The sequence below is a fragment of the Grus americana genome, chromosome 27, assembly GCF_028858705.1.
Source record: "Grus americana isolate bGruAme1 chromosome 27, bGruAme1.mat, whole genome shotgun sequence".
In the NCBI taxonomy this organism is placed as follows: domain Eukaryota; kingdom Metazoa; phylum Chordata; class Aves; order Gruiformes; family Gruidae; genus Grus; species Grus americana.
Genome location: NC_072878.1, coordinates 966,523 through 988,792, shown reverse-complemented (window position 1 = coordinate 988,792; position 22,270 = coordinate 966,523). Strand labels below are relative to the sequence as shown.

General features: G+C 60.3%; 2 protein-coding genes and 2 non-coding genes across 4 annotated transcripts; 2 read left to right on the top strand and 2 right to left on the bottom strand.

Moving 5' to 3' along the window:
• The first annotated feature begins 1,477 nt into the window (after positions 1–1,477).
• TRNAF-GAA (transfer RNA phenylalanine (anticodon GAA)) lies at positions 1,478–1,550 on the top strand. Its single transcript has one exon. It is a non-coding gene; the product is annotated as a tRNA-Phe (tRNA).
• Positions 1,551–2,741: 1,191 nt separating this feature from the next.
• On the top strand, positions 2,742–2,813 carry TRNAA-CGC (transfer RNA alanine (anticodon CGC)). The gene has a single exon. It is a non-coding gene; the product is annotated as a tRNA-Ala (tRNA).
• Positions 2,814–8,328: 5,515 nt separating this feature from the next.
• LOC129196857 (scavenger receptor cysteine-rich type 1 protein M130-like) lies at positions 8,329–17,424 on the bottom strand. The gene is made up of 10 exons (XM_054804826.1): positions 17,355–17,424; positions 14,935–15,056; positions 14,742–14,838; positions 13,097–13,405; positions 12,555–12,869; positions 11,320–11,646; positions 10,920–11,234; positions 9,771–10,085; positions 8,829–9,143; positions 8,329–8,414 (listed from the first exon to the last, which is right to left on the bottom strand). Exons 1-10 carry the CDS (start codon positions 17,422–17,424, stop codon positions 8,329–8,331), a joined length of 2,271 nt encoding a protein of 756 aa, XP_054660801.1.
• Positions 17,425–21,732: 4,308 nt separating this feature from the next.
• LOC129197023 (olfactory receptor 14J1-like) lies at positions 21,733–22,218 on the bottom strand (the record flags this gene model as incomplete). Its single annotated transcript, XM_054804991.1, has 1 exon — positions 21,733–22,218. A coding segment is annotated over one exon (486 nt), but the record flags the coding sequence as incomplete, so codon positions are not given.
• Between the last annotated feature and the right edge of the window lie 52 nt (positions 22,219–22,270).

Sequence of the window (22,270 nt, the reverse complement as noted above, 5' to 3'; positions counted from 1 at the left end):
CACAGGGACTCAGCTTCCTCCCATACCTGCCACAAACCCACAGGTGGTGGGAGGACTCTTGCCTCAGTTCACGTGTGTGTGCACAATACAGTCCTCCAAAGAGTGGAAGAAACCACATGTCCCTCCTGTCTTCGAGAAGGGCAAGAAGAAGGACCCAGGGAACTACCGGCCAGTCAGCCTCACCTCTCTCCCTGGGAAGGAGATAGAGCAGCTAATCCTGGAAACATTCTTCCAGGCACACTGTACTGGTTTGGGCTGGGATGGAGTTAATTTTCTTCACGGCAGCCCCCGTGGTGCTGTGTTTAGGATTTGTCACCAAAACAGAGTTGCCAACACACCGATGTTGTAGCTATTGCTGGACCATGTTTGCACAGCATCAAGGCCTTCTCTGTTCTCTCTCTTCCTCCCCAGCGAGTAAATTGTATTTGTGGATGAGGGAAGAGGAAGGGGATGTCATTCAGCAAGGCAAAGATTTACACTGTGTATTGGTGGTGGTGTCCAGGGTTTGGCAGCAGGGGGGATGCGGGGGTGTCCTCTGTGAGAAGACACCAGGGGCTGCCTCCCCATGCCAGACAGAGCTGGTTCCAGCAGGCTCCAAGCAGACCACCACTGCACAAAAACGAGCCCATCAGTGAAGCTGGTAGGACCTTTACAAAAGCATATTTAAGAAAGGACACAACTGCCAGAATGGGAGAGGAGTAAGGGAGAAAAAATGTGAGAAACAGCCCTGCAAGCACCAAGGTTGGTGAAGAGGGAGGGGGAAGAGGTGCTCCAGGCACAAGAGCAGATAGTTTCCTGCAGCCCATGGAGAATATCAGAGTAGAGCCGGTATTTCCCTGCAACCCATGGTGGGCAAAGTAAGCCCTGCAGTCCGTGGAGGACCCAACACTGAAGATGTTGGACAATTCCTGAAAGAATGCTGGATGGAGGACAGCCCATGCTGGAGCGGGTTTGTCTTGAAGGACTGTAGCCCATAGGAGGGATCCCATGGGAAAAGTCTTAGAGGGAAGGAGCAGCAGAGAGCAACTGTTATGGACTGACCACAACCCCCATTCCCCATCCCCCTGCGCTGCTCAGCGGGGAGGAGATAGAGGAGTTGGGCATGAAGGAGTGAGTGAAGTGGAGCCAGGGAGAAAAGAGTGGGAGGAGGCCTTCCCTGGGGAAGGAGGTAAGGTCTTCCACCAGCCCCACGCTTCTTCAACCCTCAGCCTTTGCAGTTGCACATGCCTGGTCTGCCCATTTACCTTCACCACTGTCCCGTTTGTACAAGGCCCACAGACATCTTGGCACGCCCAGTGTAAGCTGGCCTCCACCAAAGCTGGAGCCCACCTGGCCTTGGGGTCAGGGAGGAGCCAGGTCCCCTCTGCTCAGGGCTGGGCACAGCTTTCCCCTGGGAACCTCCCTGAGGAGCACTCCTCCTGGGTGCCAGCCTGTGGCCTGGCACGGGTGGCACAGGGACCAGGGCTGCTGGGGCAGGGCTGAAGTAGCTCAGCTGGGAGAGCGTTAGACTGAAGATCTAAAGGTCCCTGGTTCAACCCCGGGCTTCAGCAATCATTTTCTCCCTCAGATTCTTGCAGACCTGTCTGCCTTCCTCCAGCCTGCCCCAGCCCTGCTTGCTCCTTCACCTCTTGCCAGAGCACTGTCCCTGCTCTGTAGCTGCAGCCCTGCAGCTCAGAAGGAGCCTTCCTCCAGCACCACGAGTCCCCAGCCTCCCCCTGGGCAGGACTCTCCATTCAGTGCTCCTCTGGGGTGGTCTCCAGCTCTCCCTCCTTCCCTGCTCCACAGGGATCGAGGTCTCTCTGCTGCACAGTCTCTGCAAAGACTCTGTCTCTCTCCTCTTTGTCATTCTCCATGGTGCACAGACTGCTCCTCTCCTCACACCCCCCTTCACCTGGTTCTCAGTTCCCAGACCAGAGGCCACTGTCCCCCCCCACTCCCAGGCAGAGGCACTCCCTGGAGCTGAGGCCTGAATGGCAGCATCCTTCCTCTGGAGGTCTGTCGCAGCGAGACCTCTGATGTGCCCAGGACAGCTGACCAAGCCGTGCTGAGGATCACCCACTGCAGTGCATGGGCGTCGTGTGTAGTCACACGCTGTCCTGAGCAGAGTTTCTTGCCCTCCTTGACCCGCCTGCTGCAATGACTGATGAAACACCTCTGTGCTCCTCTCTGGGCATCAGCCCCAGGGCGATGGAAGCCTGCCCTTCACCCCACCTCCAGGGATGCTGGCAGGGAGGGGGGTGCAGGGGGAGGCTCGGTACCTGGATGAGGGGGTGAGAGATTTCTGTCCCCATGGCCCCCCACCGCACACCCTGGGGTGCCATCAGAGCCTGGGGACACCTCACCCCAGGGAGGGTGTTTCCCTCACCCTGTTGCTCTGCTCCTCCTGTGGAGCTGGGGACAGATGGGAGACAGATGGCTGTTGCCCTGGGTGGCAGAGGAGGCTCGGGGGTTTTCTCCTCTCCATCAAGCCCAGAGTGGGTCAGAGCGTGGGAGCAGCGCCTGCAGCAAGAGCCTCCTTCTGCCCCATTGCCCTGCCGAGATGTGGAAGGGGCAATGCTCTGCAGTGCACCCCTGTGCCAGGATCAGGCCCCTGTGGAGAGGCTGTCCTGACTTCCCCCATCTCAGGAGGCTTCAAATGCTGTTTTCTGCAGAGGGTCCCCGGGCACCCAGGGGACAACAGGGCTGTGCTTGTCATAGACATGTCACAGCAGCAGAGTGTCTGTCCTGCTGGCAGGCGTGAAGGGGATGTAGCTCAGCGGCAGAGCGCCCGCTTCGCATGTGGGAGGTCCTGGGTTCGATCCCCGGCATCTCCAAGGGTGCTTTTTCCCCCAGTGCCCAGCCTCAGGCGGGCACAGGCTGGAGCTGGAGCACTGGTCCTCTCCAGGCACTGTGGGCCTGCCCTGCCCACCCAGGGCCTGTCTGTGGGGTGAGGAGGGCTGTGTGCGCTGCCTCTGCTGAGCCACCTCCCAGGGGTGCTGGACCTGAGCTCAGGTGCAGATCCCATCCCAGCTGGGAAACACCCCCCTGTGCCAGCAGCTAGGGGTGTCTGAGCTGGACCAGCCTGGACAGGCCTGTGGGACTCCCAGCTGGTGGAATGGCATTTCTTACCCTGTCCCTGTCTCCAGGTCTCTTTCCCTCTGCCATCACCACTGCCTTGAGCAGAGGAACCCAGAGGTGCTGAGGTCAGGCACAGCCCTGCAGAGGTGGGACTGCTGGGGCTGCTACCCACCTCTTGTTCCTGGGGGTTTGGTGTCTCCGTCCAGCCCATGCTGGTGGGATCAGGGAGACACAGGCCTGTCCAAAGCCATGCACAGGCAGCAAGGGCCAGGAGATGGTGCCTCAGCTGTTCTCACACCAAAACCACCTGCAACCCAAATGGGACATGAGACATGGCCTTTTACTGCAGGGTGCTCAGTGCCCCCCAGGAACAGTGGGCCCAAATTCAGAGAAATAAGGTATAAAAGTGAAGTACAGAAGGGTGGTGGGGTGGGGATATCTTCTGAACACAGGATGTTTGGTGCCAGTATGGACACTGACCTGTGGACTCAAGCCGCCCCAGGTGGGGACCAGGGAGAAGAGCCCAGTGTCTGCCCCATGCCACCTCCCTGCCAGCTCTGCCCTCCCCCAGGGGTAATATTTCTCCCTTACTCTGGCACCTGGCAGAGCTTTGCCTCCTCCTCCTCCTCCTCCTCCTCAGGTAGATGAGCCACAGAGCCCAGGGGTGTGTGTGAGGGGGCAGCACACCTGAGCAGAAAGAGCCCATTTCAGGGCATTTTGGGGCCTGAACAGTCTGGGCCTGAGGGCTGGGTCTGTTCTCTGCAGCAATGCGGGATCATCACTGTACCCCAGATCTGTGCTTGCTCCTGCAGCAGCTCCCCAGGACCTACACAAGGGGCCTGATGGTGAGACCCCAACCCTCTGCACTGCTGCCCCATGCTGGGCAGAGCACAGCTGTGGAAATCCCTCAGGAGAGGAGAGTTATCAGGGAGAGACCCTCAAGGTCATCATCATGGGTGACACTCATGGGCACAGCAAACACAGCTTCCATCCCTTGGGAAACTACAGCTGGGGGAGGCTCCAGCCCTGCATCTCACAAGGTCAGGGACTGCCAGCAGGAAAGCTCTAAGGATCAGGGCAGAGGGGTCTGTGACCCTGGGCTTCCCCCATATCCCTCAAGGTTACCCCAGGGGTGGAGGAGCTCCCAGCAAGGAGCTGCTGTGGGAGATGCTCTTGGTGACAGCTGCCTCCTCCCCTCTTCTGCTCTAGGGCCAGATCCTGCTGTTTGCAGTGCTACCCACCTGGGGCTGCTCCCCTGCAATGGACACCCAACACACCTTCTGGTCTGCAGCAGAGAAGCCCATCAGGGAAGAGCTTGAGGGGTCTGAAGACCCACTAGTGGGACCTGGGAGGGCAGTTTCGGTTTCAGGTTCCTGCCCAAGTGTCAAACCCTTCTCCCTACCCAGCTCCTGCGTGAGTCATTTCTCTGACCATGGGAGCTGGGGCAGGTGAAAGCCCCAGCCCAGGGAGAGGGACCCTGGCTCAGCTCCCAGCAGTGCCGGCTTTAGGGGAGGGACACAAAATACCCTCTGCCATGGAAATGTGCCCAAATTAGCCGCCTCCCAGACAGGACCTTCTCCAGAGCAGGGGCTGGATGATGGCTTTGGGCAGCAGCCCATGTCTCCTGGGGATCCTTTCTCCCTCCCCTGGACTGTCCCTCCTCTGCCTCCCACAGCACTGAGGGAAAGGTCCCCCCATTGCTCCTGCTCTCATCCCCCCTGCACCTGCACACAGGTACTGCCCCGACACAAACCCTCACTGACACCCCTGGGAGGCAGCAGGAGGGCAGGGCTGGGGGCTGGAGCGCAGCAGGACGAGGGGGTCCCAGGGCTGCCGTGGGGCCTTACAGTCCCTGCCCAGGAAGGAGGCAGCTCTGGGGATCTACCAGCACTGCTCCAAGGTCTGTGAGGGCCCAAGGGAGCGGGAACAGCTCATGGAGACTGGGGACCTGGCAGAGCCAGGGAAGGGGCAATCCCAGCCCCGTGTGCCCCAGCAAGTGCCTCTGTACCCTGTGCCAGGACAGTGGGGAGCAGAGCTGCCTCCTAACCACTGTGGGAGGTGATCCATGGGACACAAGACCCCCTGGGGCTGGATGGGGTGTTCAGGGCACCGTGGCCACCTTAGGGCTCGTTTCTGTGGGGCCACAGCCCAGGGTTCACCCCAACACAGCAGCTCTGTCATGGCCTCTGTGCCACGGGACCAGTGTGGCCCAGGCAGGGCCTGGGGGAAAGAGCAGCTGGGGAACCCCTGGGTGAGGAGATGGGCGCTCCCTCTGGGGTGCATCACGGGACCTTGCAGGGAGCCATTTTTGCTGGAAACTGTGGCTGGCAGGATGGAAATGTCTCTGTCAGCAGGAATATTCCCCAGGGAACATGGGCTCTCGCAGCTCCACAGCCTGACCCTGAACCCACTGTCCCCAAGACGTGGCCCTTCCTCACCGCCATCTCCTTGTGCTCTGCTCCCCCCCATCAGCCTCAGGGAGACACCCCGACACCTGGGCAGGCAAGCACCAGCTCTGGGTCATACCCCCAAAGGCTTTTAATAAGAACAAATGTGGAGGCAGGGGGTAAACACAGGAGAATAAAACCAGAGGCAATGCCCGGCTGTTTCTGCTGCCCGTGGGTAAAGGCAGACGGTTCCCTGGTGCTCACGGCTCTCCCAGCTGCACAGACCTCTCCTCCCTCCTGGCTGCACCCAGCTGCATGGCAGGGACGGGCTGTCCTGGCCCAGGGCCCAGGGACTGTTGGGCACTGAGCTCTGGTGTCACAGCCTTTGTGTCCTCAGGGGGATGTGCCAGAGACACCTCGTCAGCATCGTCATAGCCTGTGCTCTCCGGGGACAGGGACCAGGCATCTCCCTCCGCTCCAGGGGCCCCAGCACTTCTCTGGCAGCGCAGCTTTGCCCCTGCAGGCAGCAAGGCAGCCCATTGCACGTTCGTCCCATGAGGTGCCCTCCTGGTCTCTACATCACCTTCCCCCCTTTTCCTCACCACTCCTGAGATGGTCAGATCCCTCTCCCACACCTGGTCTCCCCAAGGAAAACTCCCAGGGCAGGTTCCCCCATCCCAGGATTTTGGGGTCTCAGTATGGCAGTGATTCATCCAGCAGCAGGGATGGCACCCCAGGAACCGGCAGCGCTATCTTTCCCTCTCACCTCCAGGTGCATCCCTGGGCCCTGCTCCCTCCTCTGGGGCCCTGGGCATTTCCCAGTCTCCCTGACCAGAGGCAGGATCCTCCCCAGGGTCAGAAACCTCCCTGGCATCATCATAGCCATCTGCTGGGTCACCTCTGGGCCCGACAGGGACGTCTGAAAGGAGAGGAGAGTTGGTGAGAATGAGAAGACACGTCCTGCAGAGCAGAGGATGGGAGGATGTGCAGGGACATGGGGCTCAGACACTGGTTTTGGCAGCACCACAGGAGACCCCTGCCTGTGTCCTCCCCAACTCTAACAATGCCATCACTGTCCATCCCAAGTCTGCAGGGAGGAGATCTCCACCCCTTCCTGCTCCCCGTTACCTGGTGCTGACCCCAGACCATCCTCCTCCTCACTGTCCCCGGGCTGGGGCTGCACCTTGGTCAGGGACCCCTCTGAATAGGAGCCTGGAGAGAGGCGATGCAGGTGTTATGGGAGTGCGCTCTGCTGACCCAGCTTGGGCTCAGTGCTGCTGGGGACAGGGGACCCACCGAGCCAGGGCTGCGTGGGGAGGAGGGCTCAGGACTCAGCCTGCTCCCCTGGGACAAACTCCATCTCACAGGGGCTCCCAGAGCTGCCCCGGGACAGCCCCTTCCCTCACCCCTCAGGTGTCCGGTGGGACGCAGGGACAGGCAGAGAGGGGCTGTCCCTGTCTGGGACGGGCAGAGCTGGTGGGGAGGAAGCTCCTCTCCCACGCCCACCACCTGGCTGCTCTCCCCACACACCCCACAGCCCCACAGCTGCAGGGACCATGGGCCAGGGGGCTGCAGGGAGGCAGCCTTGTCTGGGGGCCAGGGCAAAGAGCCCTGCAGATGTGCCCCCCATCAGGGACCCACACCCACCTGAGCCGCTGAACCTCGCCTGCTTCTCCCACGCCGGGCTGTAACCGATCTCCTCATACAGGGCCTCAGGGAAGGGCTCCCAAGCTCTCTCGGAGCCTGCGGACAGAGGCAGGGCTGGCTCAGGTATGGGCAGAGAGGCAATGGCATCCTGCTCTGCTCCACCAGCCCTCTGCCCCTGGGACAGCCCAGGGCTGGCCCCACAGCACAGCCCCACTGCGCTGTCCTGTCACCGCTGACACTTGCTCAGGAAGGGCAATGTCCCCATGGAGATGGTCAGGGGCAGCGACACCCTCACACCATCCCCTCAGAGATAGCCCTTGTGCCCCTCTGGGCCCTGGGCCAGGTCCCTGGTGCTGACCTTGGAGCAGCTCCTGCCTTTCCTCTGCCCCTGGAGCTGCCCCCTCCCTGCCCCATGGATCCATAGCACGGCCCCTGCCCTGCTGGGGGGTAGGTAAGGGTTGGAGGGAGGAACAGCCTGGGGGCCTGATGCCACAGGGATGGACCCTGCTGTCCCATGCTTCTCCCAGCATCTCCCCTGCCCCACAGCCCCCTCCAGAGCTGCCCAGAGCACTGCCAGTGGCAAATCCTCACCTGTCTCCCCTCTGCTCCCATCTCCCCCAGCCCAGCTCGGCCATTGCTCTCCTTGCCCCATCCCTAACTCCCCCCGAGTCTGGACTCTCTCTACCCCTTGCTGCTGGTGGATCACGGTCAGGCAGTCAATGGGGCAGCACATGGGAATACAAGCAGCACACACTCTGGTACCCCCAGCTCTGCCTGTACCCCTCACTGACATCCCACAGCACCCCTGGCCTTGCCAGGAGGCATCTTCCCCAGGGACCGTGGGGGAAGGACCCACCTCTGCGCCCAGCCCTAGCGCTCCACACTTGCCCGGCCAGGAGGGCCAGGAGCAGGCAGAGAAGGGCTCCCAGGATGATGCAGATGATGACGGGCAATGAGACTCTCCCGCTGCCCGTTGGACGGCCCCAGGTGGGATCTGCATGGGCAGGAACACAGAAATAGCAGCAGCAGGCCTGGGAGAGGTGGGGGGCTGGGACAACCCAGTCCTGACCCCCCCTTACACCGGGGGGGTAAGGGACCCCAGGGGAGGGAGTGATGGGGAAGCTCCCACCCTACCGGGTAATGACAGCCCTCCCAAACCCCTCCCCCACCGCTAACCCGGGGACACCTCTTGGGAGTTTCACACCCTGGCAAGGAGCCCCTTCCCTCCGGCTGTGGGTCACAGCCTGGCCCTGGGAAGACCCAGCGCTGACGGGGAGGACAGCTTACCTGCTCGGGGGGTTGGTGCTGCCGTCCTGGGTGCAGCTGCAGAGGAGGAGAAGGAGAGCAGGGCTGAGAGGCTGGGTGTGCAGGTACCAGGGAGCCTCCTCTCTGGCACGCCGTGTGTGTGTGCACGTGTGCGGACATCCCTGACACATCCCACCCAAAGTGTCCCTCCTGCAGGGCTGGTCAGGGTGGCCAGGAAGGAGCCCAGAGCCATGGGCAGGACAGTGCAGGCAGCCCGGGAGATGCCCCCGGGGGCTGCAGGGCCCTGCAGGCAGAGGCTGGAGGACATCCAGCCCCACAGAAGCTGCTGCCCACTTGGCACCAGGCTCCCAGGCGCTGCACAGACAGCCTTGCTCTCAGGAGCTCTACAGCCATGCTGGGACCCAGCGGGGAAAATGCCTACCCCAGCTCCTTGCCAATATCCCCATGAGGGGTCCCAGCCCTGCCCCTCACCCGAGCAGTTCACGGCAGCGTCCTCCTTATGCCGGCAGGCACCGCTGTCCCCAGGCTGGGCCCAGCAGTCCTGCAGAGACGGCTCTGTCCCCCGGCACTCCACCTTCTCCAGCCAGATGGGGCCCGTCCCCTCCCCAAAGGCAGCCTCGCCCAGGGCAGACACTGCGGGGCCACAGCCCAGCTGCCTGCATGCCACCTCGGCATCCTGCATGTCCCACGAGTCGTCGCACACCGTCCCCCAGGAGCCACGGTGCCACACCTCCACTCTGCCCGAGCACCCCTTCTCGCCTCCCACGGCACGAATCTTCTCCCTGTCTGGAGAAGGCATAGACCTCTCAGGGCACGGCACAGCAGGCAGAGCCCTGCCAGCTGAGACAGGCACGCAGAGGAGCAGCTACCTGTGCAGCTCGTGGAGTTTGGGCACGTGGCCCCCAGGGCCGGGGGTGTTTCTGGCTGTCTCCCTGGAGAAGGAAATGCAGCGGTGAAGGGGCTGCTGCAGGGGGGTCATGTGGCAGACAGCGGGGCTGAGTTCTGCTCGCGCATCCCTGTGCCACCTCGTTCACGGACGCAGCTGAACCCCGGTCACTCAGGGGACACACACGGCACACGGTGGGGGACCCTGACTGCTCAGCCCCAAAGGGAGCCTGGTTCACAGAGCAGCAGGAGGAGGAGCTCCTTGGAGCCCTGACAGGTCCCTTCCGAGACCTTGCCTGGAGACACCTCTGCCTCCCCCAGGCACTGCTGGGAGCCTGGCTGGCAACTGCTGGTGAATGTGTGGGGCTCTGAGAGCTGAAGTCCCCTTTGTGCCACCACCAGCAGCAGCAGCAGCAGGAGGGTCTGGCATGGGAAGGAAAAGCCCCTGTGGGCTCTGCCTCTGCGTTTGACAATGCCCAGCAGGGAGCAGGAGCTGGGGATGCTGGTGCCCGGGTGGCTCAGAGTTACCGTTGCAGGTGATGTGGGTCTCATCTCGCAGGTCATCGCAGGACTGTGGGTCCCAGGGAGCGGAGGGACACTGCCAGAAGGAGCTGTTTCTCTCCCCACACTCCACGCGATCCAGCCAGGCGGGGCCAGTCAGCCTGCCAGAGGTCAGGTACGGTTCCAAGGATTTTGCATCCCCACAGCCCAGCTCCTTGCAGGCCAGCGACACCGTTTTGGGAGTCATTGAGTTGGAGCAAACGCTCCCCCATGTCCCGTTATAGAAAACCTGCAGGCGCCCGGAGCAGGTGGTGCTGTTCTCCAGCCTCAGGGCCACAAAATCTGGGATGAAAGGCACCGAGGGGGAACAGGCTGGTCTGGAGCTGTGGGAGCAGGGTTACCCCTGCAGCCCCCATGCCCTCAGCCAGGCAAAGGCACAGCCAGCAAGTCCCCCTTGCACCAATGGACAGAGAAAATTCATAGAATCCTAGAATCATAGAATGGTTAGGGTTGGACAGGATCTCAAAGATCATCTGGTTCTAACCCGCCTGCTGCGGGCAGGGACACCCTCCACTAGACCACGTTGCCCAAAGCCTCATCCAACCTGGCCTTGAACACTTCCAGGGAGGGGGCATCCACAACCTCTCTGGGCAACCTGTTCCAGGGCCTCACCACTCTAACAGTAAAGAATTTCTTTCTAACATCTAATCTAAATCGACCCTCCTTCAGCTTAAACCCATTACCCCTTGTCCTGTCACTACACTCCCTGATAAACAGTCCCTCACCATCTTTCCTGTAGGCCCCTTCAGGTACTGGTAAGCCGCAATTAGATCTCCCTGGAGCTGCCTTTTCTGCAGGCTGAACAATCCCAACTCTCTCAGCCTGTCCTCATAGGAGAGGCGCTCCAGCCCTCTGATCAGCTTCGTGGCCCTGCTCTGGACTCTCTCCAACAAGTCCCTGGTGGACAGACAACCCTGCCCTTCCCACTAACCCATGGGCACAACTGAGCTCCTCAGAGACCCCCAGTGGGACTGAGGGGACCTGTGCATGGGTGTCCCCAGGATGGCCTTGGGCAGGGGCTCAGAGGCAGCCAGCGACAGCCTCGAGCATTGCCAGCTCTCCCCTTAGCCCGGCCTCCCCAGGCACTGGGCTCCCACCACAGCTCCCAGCACAGACCTGAGCAGACGACTCCTGCGTCCTCTTTGTGCCCGCAGTCGTGCTTCCCCCAGGACCCTGCCGGGCAGTCCCAGAGAGCAGCTTCGGCCCCGGAGCAGTTCACGCTCTCCAGCCAGATCTGCCCAGAGCCTTCCCCGAACCGAGCAGAGCCAACCGCCTCCACCGCCCCTCCGCAGCCCAGCTGGTGGCAAACGATGGCAGCATCGGGCAGGTCCCAGCCGTCATCGCAGATGGTCCCCCAGCTGCCCCGGTAGTAGATCTCCACTCTCCCAGCACAGCGCCCGGACCCGTTCACCAGCCGGACCTGCCGGCTCCCTGCAGCGGGAAGAAACCCCAGTTGCTGTCAGGGGCTGGTGCCCACCCAGCCCAGAGCCTGGGGGGCCCCTGCAGTGCCACTCACCCCAGCAAACGACCCCCACATCCTCTGCAATCCCTGCTGCCAGTGCACTCTCGGCCAGGGAGGTGTTGCAGAGGGTCAGGCTGGCCTCATGCCCTGCGCACTGCACCCCTCGCAGCCCCATGGGACCCGTCCCTCTCTCAGGCTTCGGGGGGTTGTAGGCTGTCTCTGCCCCTCCACACCGCAGCTGCCGGCACACCACGCTGGCCTCCTGCATGTCCCACTGGTCATCCAGGACTCTGCCCCATGTCCCACGCTGAAAGATCTCCACTCGCCCGTCACACCGGCTCTCTCCACCCACCAGCCGCAGGGATGCGGAGCTGGCTGAGCCTGGGGAGAGCAGCCACATCCCAGCCCTCAGCAACACCAGAGAGCCCAGGAACCTGAGATGCCTCTCCAGGCTCTGGAAACCTCACGGTGCCCTGAAGCTCACCTGCCTGCCCCCAGCCCTCTGCAGTGAGCTTCAGGAGCAGGTTTCCACACTGCTGGTTTCCCAGTCCCTGAGCCTTCCTGGGCAAGACACTCTCTTGGCTCTTGCTGGGGCAGAACCACCCAGCACGTCCCTGCTGAGGCAGATGGGGCAGCTCCCGCAGGAGGGAGCAGCAGGTGGTGCAATGGCCTGGGGATGGGCAGCACCAGGACAAGCCTTGCCCAACCTCAGCAAGCTGGCACTGGCACTGCTGAGACACGGGGCAGCACACACATCTCTGTCCCTCTCTGCGCCCCTGGGGAACGGGGGCTGGGAGCCAGTGTCCCTGGCAGGGAGCAGAGCAAGGGGGCCCTTTCTGACCAAACAGGCCCAGCTTGGGTCTTGTGCTGAGCAGAAGCCAGGGCAAAGCCCAGTCCTGCTCTGCAGCTCACACCCCTGCTCTGCTGCTGCTGCTGCTGCTGCTGCTGGGGACACATGGGCAGCCCCTCTGGGTGTGGGATTGGGCTCTGTGGGACCCTCTGTGGGTCTGGGACAAGGCTGTCTGCAGCCGGAGGGATGGAGCTGAGCCCCACAGCCCCATCCTGGGCCTGTCCTGCAGCATGAGAGCAGGGGACCCCAGGCCTGGCTCAGTCCTCAGCTCTCCCACATCAGAGCGTTCAGTCTGAGCACATCAAGATCTCCACATCACTCCTGGTGAAGCTGGGGTTTCTCCAGGGACAAATTCACCCTGCTGCTGCCGCCATTGGGTCCCTTGCTTTGGGTGGCCATGTCACACCCAAGGGGAAAATGGAGTCAACACAGCACTCACCTGAGCAAATGACAGCAGCGACATTCTCGTGGGAGCACGGTGAGGCTCCCAGGGCAGTCACTGGGCACTGTCCCAGGTGGCCTTCAGTCCCATCACAGTGGAATGACTCTCTCCAGGTGGGGCCCGTGCCTCTCCCAAAGTGCCCTCCTCCAGGAATGGACTCAGCAAACCCGCAGTTGAGGTGACGACAGAGAACGTGGGCGTCCAAGAGGTCCCAACGGGAAGCACAGAGGGTGCCCCAGGTCCCCAGCACCTGGACCTCCACCCTCCCATCACAAGCTGTGCTGCCATTCACCAGCCTGAACCCTGTGTACTCTGGGGACAGAGGAAGATGAGAGAGGCTGCGTTGGTGCTCTTACAGCGTCGGTAGCTGAGGGACAGTCCAGAGGGACAGCCTTCCTTTCTCCTCTTTCTGCAGTCTCTTAGGGCTGCAGAAAATCACATCACCCCTCCTGCCTTCACACCCAGCACAGCACAGTCCCCGTCCTGCTCCCCGTCCCCAGCTCACACTCAGCATTCAACACCCCACCCTGAGTCCTTACTTGTGCAGGTGAGACCGGCAGCATTGGTGTGGGTGCAGGGCTGGTCCCTGGGGGACCCTCTTGGGCAGGAGGCGAGAACAGATTCATTCCCCAAACACTGCAGCTCTCTGTCCCAGATGGAACCAACACCTTTTCCAAAATGCGCCGCCCCAGGCATGGACAGGGCTACGCCGCACTGCAGCTCCCCACAGACCACGTCAGCGGCTTTGGGACCAAAGTCTGAGTCACAGACAGCTTTCCACTGGTCCTTGTCATAGATCTCCACTCGTCCTGAGCAGAGGCTGTCCCCTCCAACCAGCTGGACAAATCCTGGAGCAACCAAAGACCCCTGTGAGGTCCCAGAGCCCTCTGGCTTTTGCTTGACCACGTCTCACCTCATCTCCGAGGTGGCCACAGGCAAAGAGCCTCACAACTATCCCAGCTGCTGCCAGTGGGTGCTGATGGCACAAACACACCAGAGACCCCCCGACCACTCTTCAGAAATCAGCACAGCACTTGGGGGCTGGCTTTTCTCCCAAACCCACAGGCACCACTTAAGTCAACTGCTGCTATTCTGGAGACCCTGGGCTGCCAGGAACTGGCCCCAGGCCCTGCAGCACCCAGAGCTCTTGGCCCCAAGGAGATGGGCCCAGGTGCTGTTGGCTGTTGCAGCCTGCTCTGCCACACCCAGCTCAGGGCCAGGCGCAGGAACCCCTTGGAGCCACCAGAAATGCACCCCAGTCCCACATGGTTCTCGGGCTGTTGGGGCACTGCTGGGAGATGGGACATGTCACAGGGCACAGATGCAGTGCGGGTGTACCTACAGTCACTGTCTGCACCAGCCCCCAGCTCCAGCACCTGCCCGGGGAGGGTCCTCAGCCAGGGCCAGAGTGCACTGCCAGGCGTGCACAGCCCTGGCCAAGGGCTGGTCAGAAGGCAGGAGAGCGGGCAGAGGAGCAGCCCTGGGCTGACACGAGCTCCCAGTGCAAGGACAGGCACCAAGGAGAGCCAGCAAGTGCTGGCCAAGGCCCTGTGACACAGGGCAGCCAGGGGCTGGGGTAGGCAGGAGAGGCTGGGCAGCAGGTCAGCACTGCCTGCACAGGGGTGTTTCCCTCTGGGCTGGCTCTCATGGGGTGACCCTGCAAGAGGCATGAGGTGGCCATGGGCCACCCTGCTCTTCTGCCCAAGCCCAGTGCTGCTCCCCTCTCAGCAGACCCTCAGCTTTGGGGGGCTCGGGCCTGCGAGGGAACACAACCCAGAAGTCCCCGATGACCCTGGGCCCTTCCGTGGGGCTGTGGGTGGCCACGTGAGCTGCTCTCAGTGTCTCTGGCATGGGGGAAACAGGTCCTCGGTGCTGCCAGACAGCTCCTGTGTGAACAGGAGGAGAAAGATGGGAACCAACAGAGACTGCAGGGCATGGTGGGCTTTCATGTCCCAGCCCCAGGCACCCACGGAGGGTGGGCTGAGCCACACCAGGGGTCAGGCGGTGGCAGGTTCCCCCTGGGCTTTCGTCAGGGACCAGGGAAACCAGCAATGACAGCCCCAGCTCAGCAGTGTGACTGGCCACACCGGGAACTTCTCCAGTTCCCTCTTGTTTCCCTGAGAGCACAGCCAGGTCCCTTCCCCCATCCCAGCCACAAAGGTGGGGAATGGGCTGGCCCCTTACCTGAACATGTCACTCCAGCATCCTCACTGTGAGTACAGTACTCCTGAGCTGAGCCTCTGTTTGTACAGTCAGACAGGGCAGACTCGTTGCCATGACACTGAACATAAAACATCCAAATGGGGCCAGATCCTGGCCCAAAGTATCCGTACAAATGAGCTTTAACAGCAGACCCACAGCCCAGCTGCTTACAAACCACTGCAGCATCAGACATGTCCCAGTCGTCATCACACACGGTCCCCCACTGGCCCTCTTGTTTCACCTCCACTCTTCCAGCACAGTGTCCACCACCATTTTCCAGCCTCACCTGCACATCCCCTTAAACACCAACATGGGAATGGTCAGGAGAGCCCCAGAGCACTGAGCACCGAGCCCCAGCAGGTCCCTCCTGCCCAGGCTGAGTCACAGGCACCAGCGTGGGAGCTCTCCTCCTTCCACGCTGTCCCCAGGGCAGTGTAAGGGTCCCTTTTCTCCCCACAGGCTGCAAAGGACTGGAGGTGCCCAGCTCTGGCCCTGCTGGGCCATTCACCACCCCACAACCTGAAGCACCTCCTCCCACCTCAACAACCCCATGCCCATCCGCACACCGTGCCCGGCCCTGCACAGGGCACCTTCTCCTCACCAGCCCAGAAACCCCTGTACAGCCCCGTGCCCCCAGGCCCACAGCTCCCTCTCCCACCCAGAGAGGCACAGGCAAAGGCAGACGTTCCATCGACTGGAGCAACATCTGCCCCTCACCTCAGCGGCACCTCTAAAGCAACCCCATTCCCAGGGGTGTCCCGATGACCCCACTGGAGCCCGCTGGCCCCATCGCTGGGACAAGGATGTCGGCACTTACCCCTGCACAGCTGCACCCAGAGGAGCAGCCACAGCACCTGAGGGGACAGGAGTCCCTCCATCCCCATCCTCAGCCTTCTGCCCTGCTGGCACAGCCCTGTGGAACCCCACTCCCTCTCACGCCTCCTGGGAAATCACGGGGACAACGATGATGGGAGGGTAATATATCTCTGTCGATGCCGACCCAGCTGCAGGAGGAGCCAATCAAATCAGCAGCACCTTTTTAGACATTATCGGGAGCGATCTCCCCTCCGACACAGCCAAGCCCTCCAATGAACTTCTCCAGCGCCATTCATGACCATATATGAGGGACATAGATGTTTCGCTGCGGGTGTCATCATCACTGCAGTGGGGGATCGTCACGGGACAAGCTGGGTGTGGAGGGGAAATGGGTCTGTCACCCCTTGACCCCTGCTGTGGGCACGGGGAGCAATGAGCATCTCCTCTGCTGGGCTCACCCAAGAAGCCAAGGCGTGAGTGTCCAGGCACCGCCAAGCCATGGGAACCACGGAGCTGTGTCAGCTTGGAAGGGAAACAGCCCCTGCCCCTGCTACAGCCCCCGCTGTGCTGGGAGAGCAGCTGGGAAAAGTCCTCAGCGTGTCACCCAGGGGCTGTTATTCCCCACAGGCAGATCGGGAGCCGGAGCCTGCAGGTGCACAAACCACAGCCCACGTGGCCTGGCAGCGCTCGCCGCGCTCCCCCCGCAGCGCCCCGGCAGGCAGTCTGTGGTTTCCTCCCGGCACCGTGCCCAGGCACATCCCTGCGGGGCCCCCGAGCCACCCCCACCCCGACTGCTCCAGCCAGGGCTGCAGGGGCTGCTCCTTCGGCCTCGCAGGCACGGGGCTGGGCAGCTCCCGGCCCCCGGCATGCCCCTCTGATGCACACGCCCACTCGGCACCAAGCCCCACGGCCACGGGCTGCCGTCGCTGACGTCACCTCACACCCTCCTAGTGCCACCGCTCTCTGAGCAGCACTTAGACTGACGGTGACCTCACAGCCCTCCCACTGCCAGCCCTCTCTGCTCGGGAGTTACAGTGACCGTGACCTCACACCCTCCTACTGCGTGCTGCTGTGTGCTCATGGGTCACACTGTCACACGTGTGTGTGTGTGTGCTGTGTACAGGCTTCTGCTGACATTGGTTCTTCCAAAAAGCCATGTTTGGGTGGGGTCTAAATATTATTTTGATGACATCAGAAACACCCACACAAGCCATATCCCTGCTCTTGGCCTAAAAGCTACTCCAGCAGCAGGGAAATGACGAGCTCCTGCACAAGCCATGGGCATACTCCTGGCCTATCCACTACTCAGCCACAGGTGATGTCATAGCATCTACCACTGCCATGTGCCTCTTCCTGGCTTATCAGGTACTCAGGCACCACTGACATCACAAGGACATTCACCAGACATCTGCCAGCTCCTGGCCTATCACCTCCTCAGGCACCAGGAGCCTCACAAGCACCTACACTATCCATAAGCCTGCTCCTGGCCTATCAGCTCCTCAGGCAAGAGAGACCTCATGAGAACCTGCACAGCCCACGGGCCTTCTCCTGGCCTATCAAGTGCTCAGGCACTAATGATCTCACCAACCCCTACACAAGCTTTTGGCCTTCGCCTGGCCTTCCAGCTACCTGGGAACCAGTGACCTCACAACCACCCACACAGACCATCTGCCTGCTCCTGCCCTGTCAGCTATTCGGGAAGCAGTGACCTCACAACAACCTACACAGTCCATGGGCCTGCTCCGGGCCTATCAGCTCCTCAGCTGAGAGTGACCTCACAAGCACATATCCTCCTATATGCCATGTACTCGTTGTTGAGGTATTCAGTCTCCAGGGACCTCACAAGCATCTACATAAGCCATGAGGCTACTCTTGGCCTGTCAGTTACTAAAGAAGCTATGACCTAACAAGCTCTTTCTGTAGCTTTAGAAATGTATATGTAAAAACCACATATATCATTATATAATAATTAATATAATTAATATGTTATAAAATATATTAAATTTTATTATTATTATAATTAATGATATATTATTGTATCTATTTATAAATAAATAAATAAAGTTATTAATATAATTATACACCCCCTGTTATAAATCTATTTCTATATATCATATATATGGTATCTCTTTTCCTATTTGAGCACTTCCTGGTCCAAAGGAGACACGCAGCCAATTCAAGGCTGCCTGAGAACACCTGGCTATGATGCTGTCAACAATGGCTGCCAGCCAATCACCAGGCAGGATGAAAGGAGGCAGGCAGAAGCGGCCTCCTCTCTGTATGTAATGACAGGGCGCTTCCTTTGTGACGCGCCCCTGAGGACAACAGGACGGGGCAGCCGGTCCTGCCAGTCAATCACAGGGGCTGCTTGAGAGCACACGAGGGTGATGGTGTCAAGAAATGGCTGTTAGCCAATCACAGAGCAGTATGCCATTCACCAAGATGGCGGCTCATGGCCACGGAACGGCAGCACCCCCTGTCCTGGAAGGGTGGCCAGAGCAAAATGGCGGCCGCGGTGTGTGCAGGGGAAGGGCCTTCCGGGTCTGATGTAACCCGGCAGGGGTGGCCGGTGCTGCCAGCCAATCCCAGCAGAGTACATGGCCAGGAGAGGAGAGGGACTTGCGGGGCAAGTGGCCCCTGTGGCTGCTGGGAGGGAGCGGGACTTCCCCTGGCAGCTGGTGGGCAGGGCAGCTGTGGCGGCGTGTCTCCCGTAGCAGTGGTGCCTGTGCTCCTGGCGTGTTCCAGGGCAGGGATCCCCAGGCGCACCAGGAAGGCACCCGGGGAGGGACAAACAGCCCAGCCAGAGCTGGGCCGCCAGAGCTCTGAGAGCCTCCGGTTCCCTCCCATCTCCAGAGCCTGTGTGGGACTGTCTCACAGAACAGATGGCTCCTTCAGCTGACAGGAAACACTGGCCCTGGTGGAGCTCTGGGGGCAGCTTTCAGTGGAAGGTCCAGAAAAGGCCTTGACTCTGTGTAAGCCCTGCTCAGCAAGAACAAAAACATCTCTGTGTAACAAAAACATCTCTATGTTATCAACACTGTTTCCAGCATAAATCCCAAACACAGCCCCAGACTGGCTGCTGGGAAGACAATTAACTGTGTCTCAGCTGACACCAGGACAGCTCATGATCCAGCCTCTGGTCCACAGCAGCAGCCAGACCGACCCTGACCGAGTGGAGATTTTTCCAGCAGTGGCCAGAAGGGTGGTCGGGGCCTGGAGCACATTATGTCCAAGGAGAGGCTGAGAGAGCTGCCCTGTTTTGAGAAAGCCCTCAGAGCCAAACACTGGAGCCAGGGCCCGGGGGAGATGGTGGGATCTCAGCCAGTGGAGATATTCCAAGTTTGTTGAGACAAGGCCCTGAGCACCTGATCTATCAGGAGCTGTCTGAGGAGGGGTTTGGACTAGAGCCCAATGAAATGATTGTCCTTTTTCAAATAGTCTTTCTGTGTGCCAGCCTTTCTGCAACACTGGCAGCTCCCACCCAGCTGAAATCACTTTGGGAGACGATGGTTCCCCTTTTGTACCCAGAAGAACCATAGTGTGAGGACATCCCCCGAGGCTCACACGTGCAGCCAGCACAGCGTGAGGCACTCATCCCCAGGGAAGCATTCCTGGGCTGGTGCTCAGAACCTGCTGTGGACTGAGGACCATCACAGCCCATCGCCAAGGGCAGCCTGTCCAGGATCTCCTGGGACTGTGCAGGCAGGCCATGGTGGCCAGCTCCAGCAGAGACACCCACAGCAGGTCCCTGCATGGGCTCAGAGCAGGGCACATGGAGACACCCAACAGCCAGCGCAGAGGCACTGTGGCAATGCCTATAGGCTGACAGTGGGCTGAAGAGCGTGGGGCAAGAAGAGGAGACCTCCTCAGCTGGGCTGGCCAAGCTCTGCTGCCCAACATGGCCCCCCGGCCCTGCAGTGCAGGCACTAGATAGAGCAGGGTGCGTTCTTGGGGTGGGGAAACATCTCCAGCAGCACAGTCCCCGTGGCAGCCCATCCCCTCCCCGGCTCTCCCCCACCTTCCCTGCCCTCTCCCCAGCACACCCCAGCAGAGCAGCCCAGTCTGGGCTGGCAGTCTGGGCTGCTGCAGAGCTCTGGGCACTCAGCCCACAGCCCCAGCCCCTCGGAAGGGCACAGCAGCTGCTGGGAGGCAGAGGGGGGGCTCAGCCTCCCCATCGGCCCCAGGCCTGCAGCTGGCCCCAAGTGCCAGCGCAGGCCACTCCCTCTCGGCCTCTCCTGCATTGACGCTGCAGGGGATCCCCAGCCCTGACCGCCTTTGCCCCACTCTGCCTCCCCGCCAGCCCTGCTCCCCAGGACACCAGCAGAGTCCTGGCCCTGCGGCTCCTCAGGCACCTCCTGCATCTCTCCACTCTCCTGCCCTGTGCCTGCTGCATCTTCACGGACTCCCACAGCACTGCAGAGTCTTTCTGTGGGGGTACCTGGAGTGAGTGCTCTGCCCTGGGGGGACTTCATCTCAGGGTCTTTCACCTTCTGAGTCTCCATTCACTTCCCACCCCAGAGTACCTGCAGTGTCCCCATCCTCTCCTGACCATGCCAGATTCCTTTCCACTCTGCCATCAGCCCTGTCATACCTGTGACAGCCTGAGGAAGGTGACTGGGAGCTCGCGCACCATTTCCAATGCCCCTGGACACCAAGACGAGAGCCTTCAACTAAGTGCTTGGTGTCTAACAGTGATACCATGAGATTATTTCCCCAAACAGAAGGAGAAAACCAGGCGGAAGAGACTTCGAAAGTCCAATTCCTCTGGCTTGTTGTGGTGGGTTGACCCTGGCTGGGGGCCAGGTGCCCACCAGAGCCGCTCTCTCACTCCCCTCATTCACCAAACAGGAGAGAAAAGGTATAACGAAATGCTTGTGGGTCGAGATAAGGACAGGGAGAGATCACTCACTAATTATCGTCACGAGCAAAACAGACCAAACTTAGAGAGGGAATTCATCTAATTTATTACTAGGCAAAACAGAGTAGAGGAATGAGAAAATAAAATCAACTCTTAAAACACCTCCCCCCACCCCTCCCATCTTCCTGGGCTCAACTTCACTCCCGGCTTCAACCTTCCCCCCCTCAGCGGCACAGGGGGACGGGGAATGGGGGTTACGCTCAGTTCATCTCACGGTGTTTCTGCCGCTTCTTCATCCTCAGGGGGAGGACTCCTCTCATCATTCCCCTGCTCCAGCATGGAGTCCCTCTCACGGGGTTCAGACCTTCAGGAGCAAACTGCTCCAGCGTGGGTCCCCCACGAGGTCACAAGTCCTGCCAGCAAACCTGCCCTGGCGTGGGCTCCCCTCTTCATGGGTCCACCGGTCCTGCCAGGAACTTGCTCCAGCATGGGCTTCCACGGGCCACAGCCTCCTTCGGGTGCCTCCACCTGCTCTGGTGTGGGGTCCTCCACCGGCTGCAGGTGGAATCTCTACACCCTCTCATCCTTCCTCCATGGGCTGCAGCGGGACAGCCTGCCTCACCATCGTCTTCACCATGGGCTGCAGGGGGATCTCTGCTCTGGCGCCTGGAGCACCTCCTCCCCCTCCATCTGCACTGACCTTGGTGTCTGCAGAGTTCCTTACATCTTCTCACTCCTCTCTCCAGCTGCAAAAGCTCTCTCTCTAAGTGTTTTTCTTCTTCTTAAATATGTTATCCCAGAGGCGCTGATTGGCTTGGCCTTGGCCAGCGGCGGGTTCATCTTGGAGCCGGCTGGCATTGGCTCTATCAGACACAGGGGAAGCTTCTAGCAGCTTCTCACAGAAGCCACCGCTGTAGCCCCCCCAGCTACCAAAACCTTGCCATGCAAAGCCAACACACTTGTTCTTCGCCACAACTGTATCAAGGAGAGCCCAGGCTGCAGGCACCTCCCTCAGGAGATCCCCTTTTATTGCAGAGAGGCTATTAGGAAGGCAAAAGGTGACACATGGTTCTTCAAGGATCAGACACAACAGGACAGAGCCTCAAGAGAAGTGCTATGAACCCAGGAAATTACCTGTCAGTATGATTATCAGAGAAAAAAAAACAAAACCCGAGGAGATGCATAAAATATACCCTGGGCACTCTGCAGAGAAGGGGAGACAAATTACAGTTGGTGGTGCAAGGTCCATTGGATTAGCTTCCTCAGGGCCTCCTTGAGCTCCTGGTTCCTCATGCTGTAGATGAGGGGGTTCACTGCTGGAGGCACCACCGAGTACAGAACTGCCACCACCAGGTCCAGGGATGGGGACGAGATGGAGGGGGGTTTCAGGTGAGCAAATATGGCAGTGCTGATAAAAAGGGAGACCACGGCCAGGTGAGGGAGGCACGTGGAAAAGGCTTTGTGCCATCCCTGCTCAGAGGGGATTCTCAGCACGGCCCTGAAGATCTGCACATAGGACAGCACAATGAAAACAAAACACCCAAAAACTAAAAAACAGCTTAATATAAGAAGCCCAACTTCCCTGAGGTGGGTGTCTGAGCAGGAGAGCCTGAGGATCTGGGGAACTTCACAGAAGAATTGGTCTACAGCATTACCCTGGCAGAGTGGTATAGAAAATGTATTGGCCGTGTGCAGCACAGCATTGAGAAACCCACTGCCCCAGGCAGCTGCTGCCATGTGGACACAAGCTCTGCTGCCCAGGAGGGTCCCGTAGTGCAGGGGTTGGCAGATGGCAACGTAGCGATCGTAGGCCATGACAGTGAGAAGGGCGTACTCA

Bases quoted from the DNA above. Each gene is read 5' to 3' on its own strand.
- LOC129196857 (XM_054804826.1), bottom strand. From the start codon at position 17,424: ATGCTTGTGAGGTCCCTGGAGACTGAATACCTCAACAACGAGTACATG. The intron at 14,839-14,934 runs GTTTGTAAGCAG...TTTTATGTTCAG, and splicing joins ACATGTCTGATGCTGCAGTG to TGTCATGGCAACGAGTCTGC. The intron at 12,870-13,096 runs GTAAGGACTCAG...CTCTGTCCCCAG, and splicing joins TGCCGGTCTCACCTGCACAA to AGTACACAGGGTTCAGGCTG.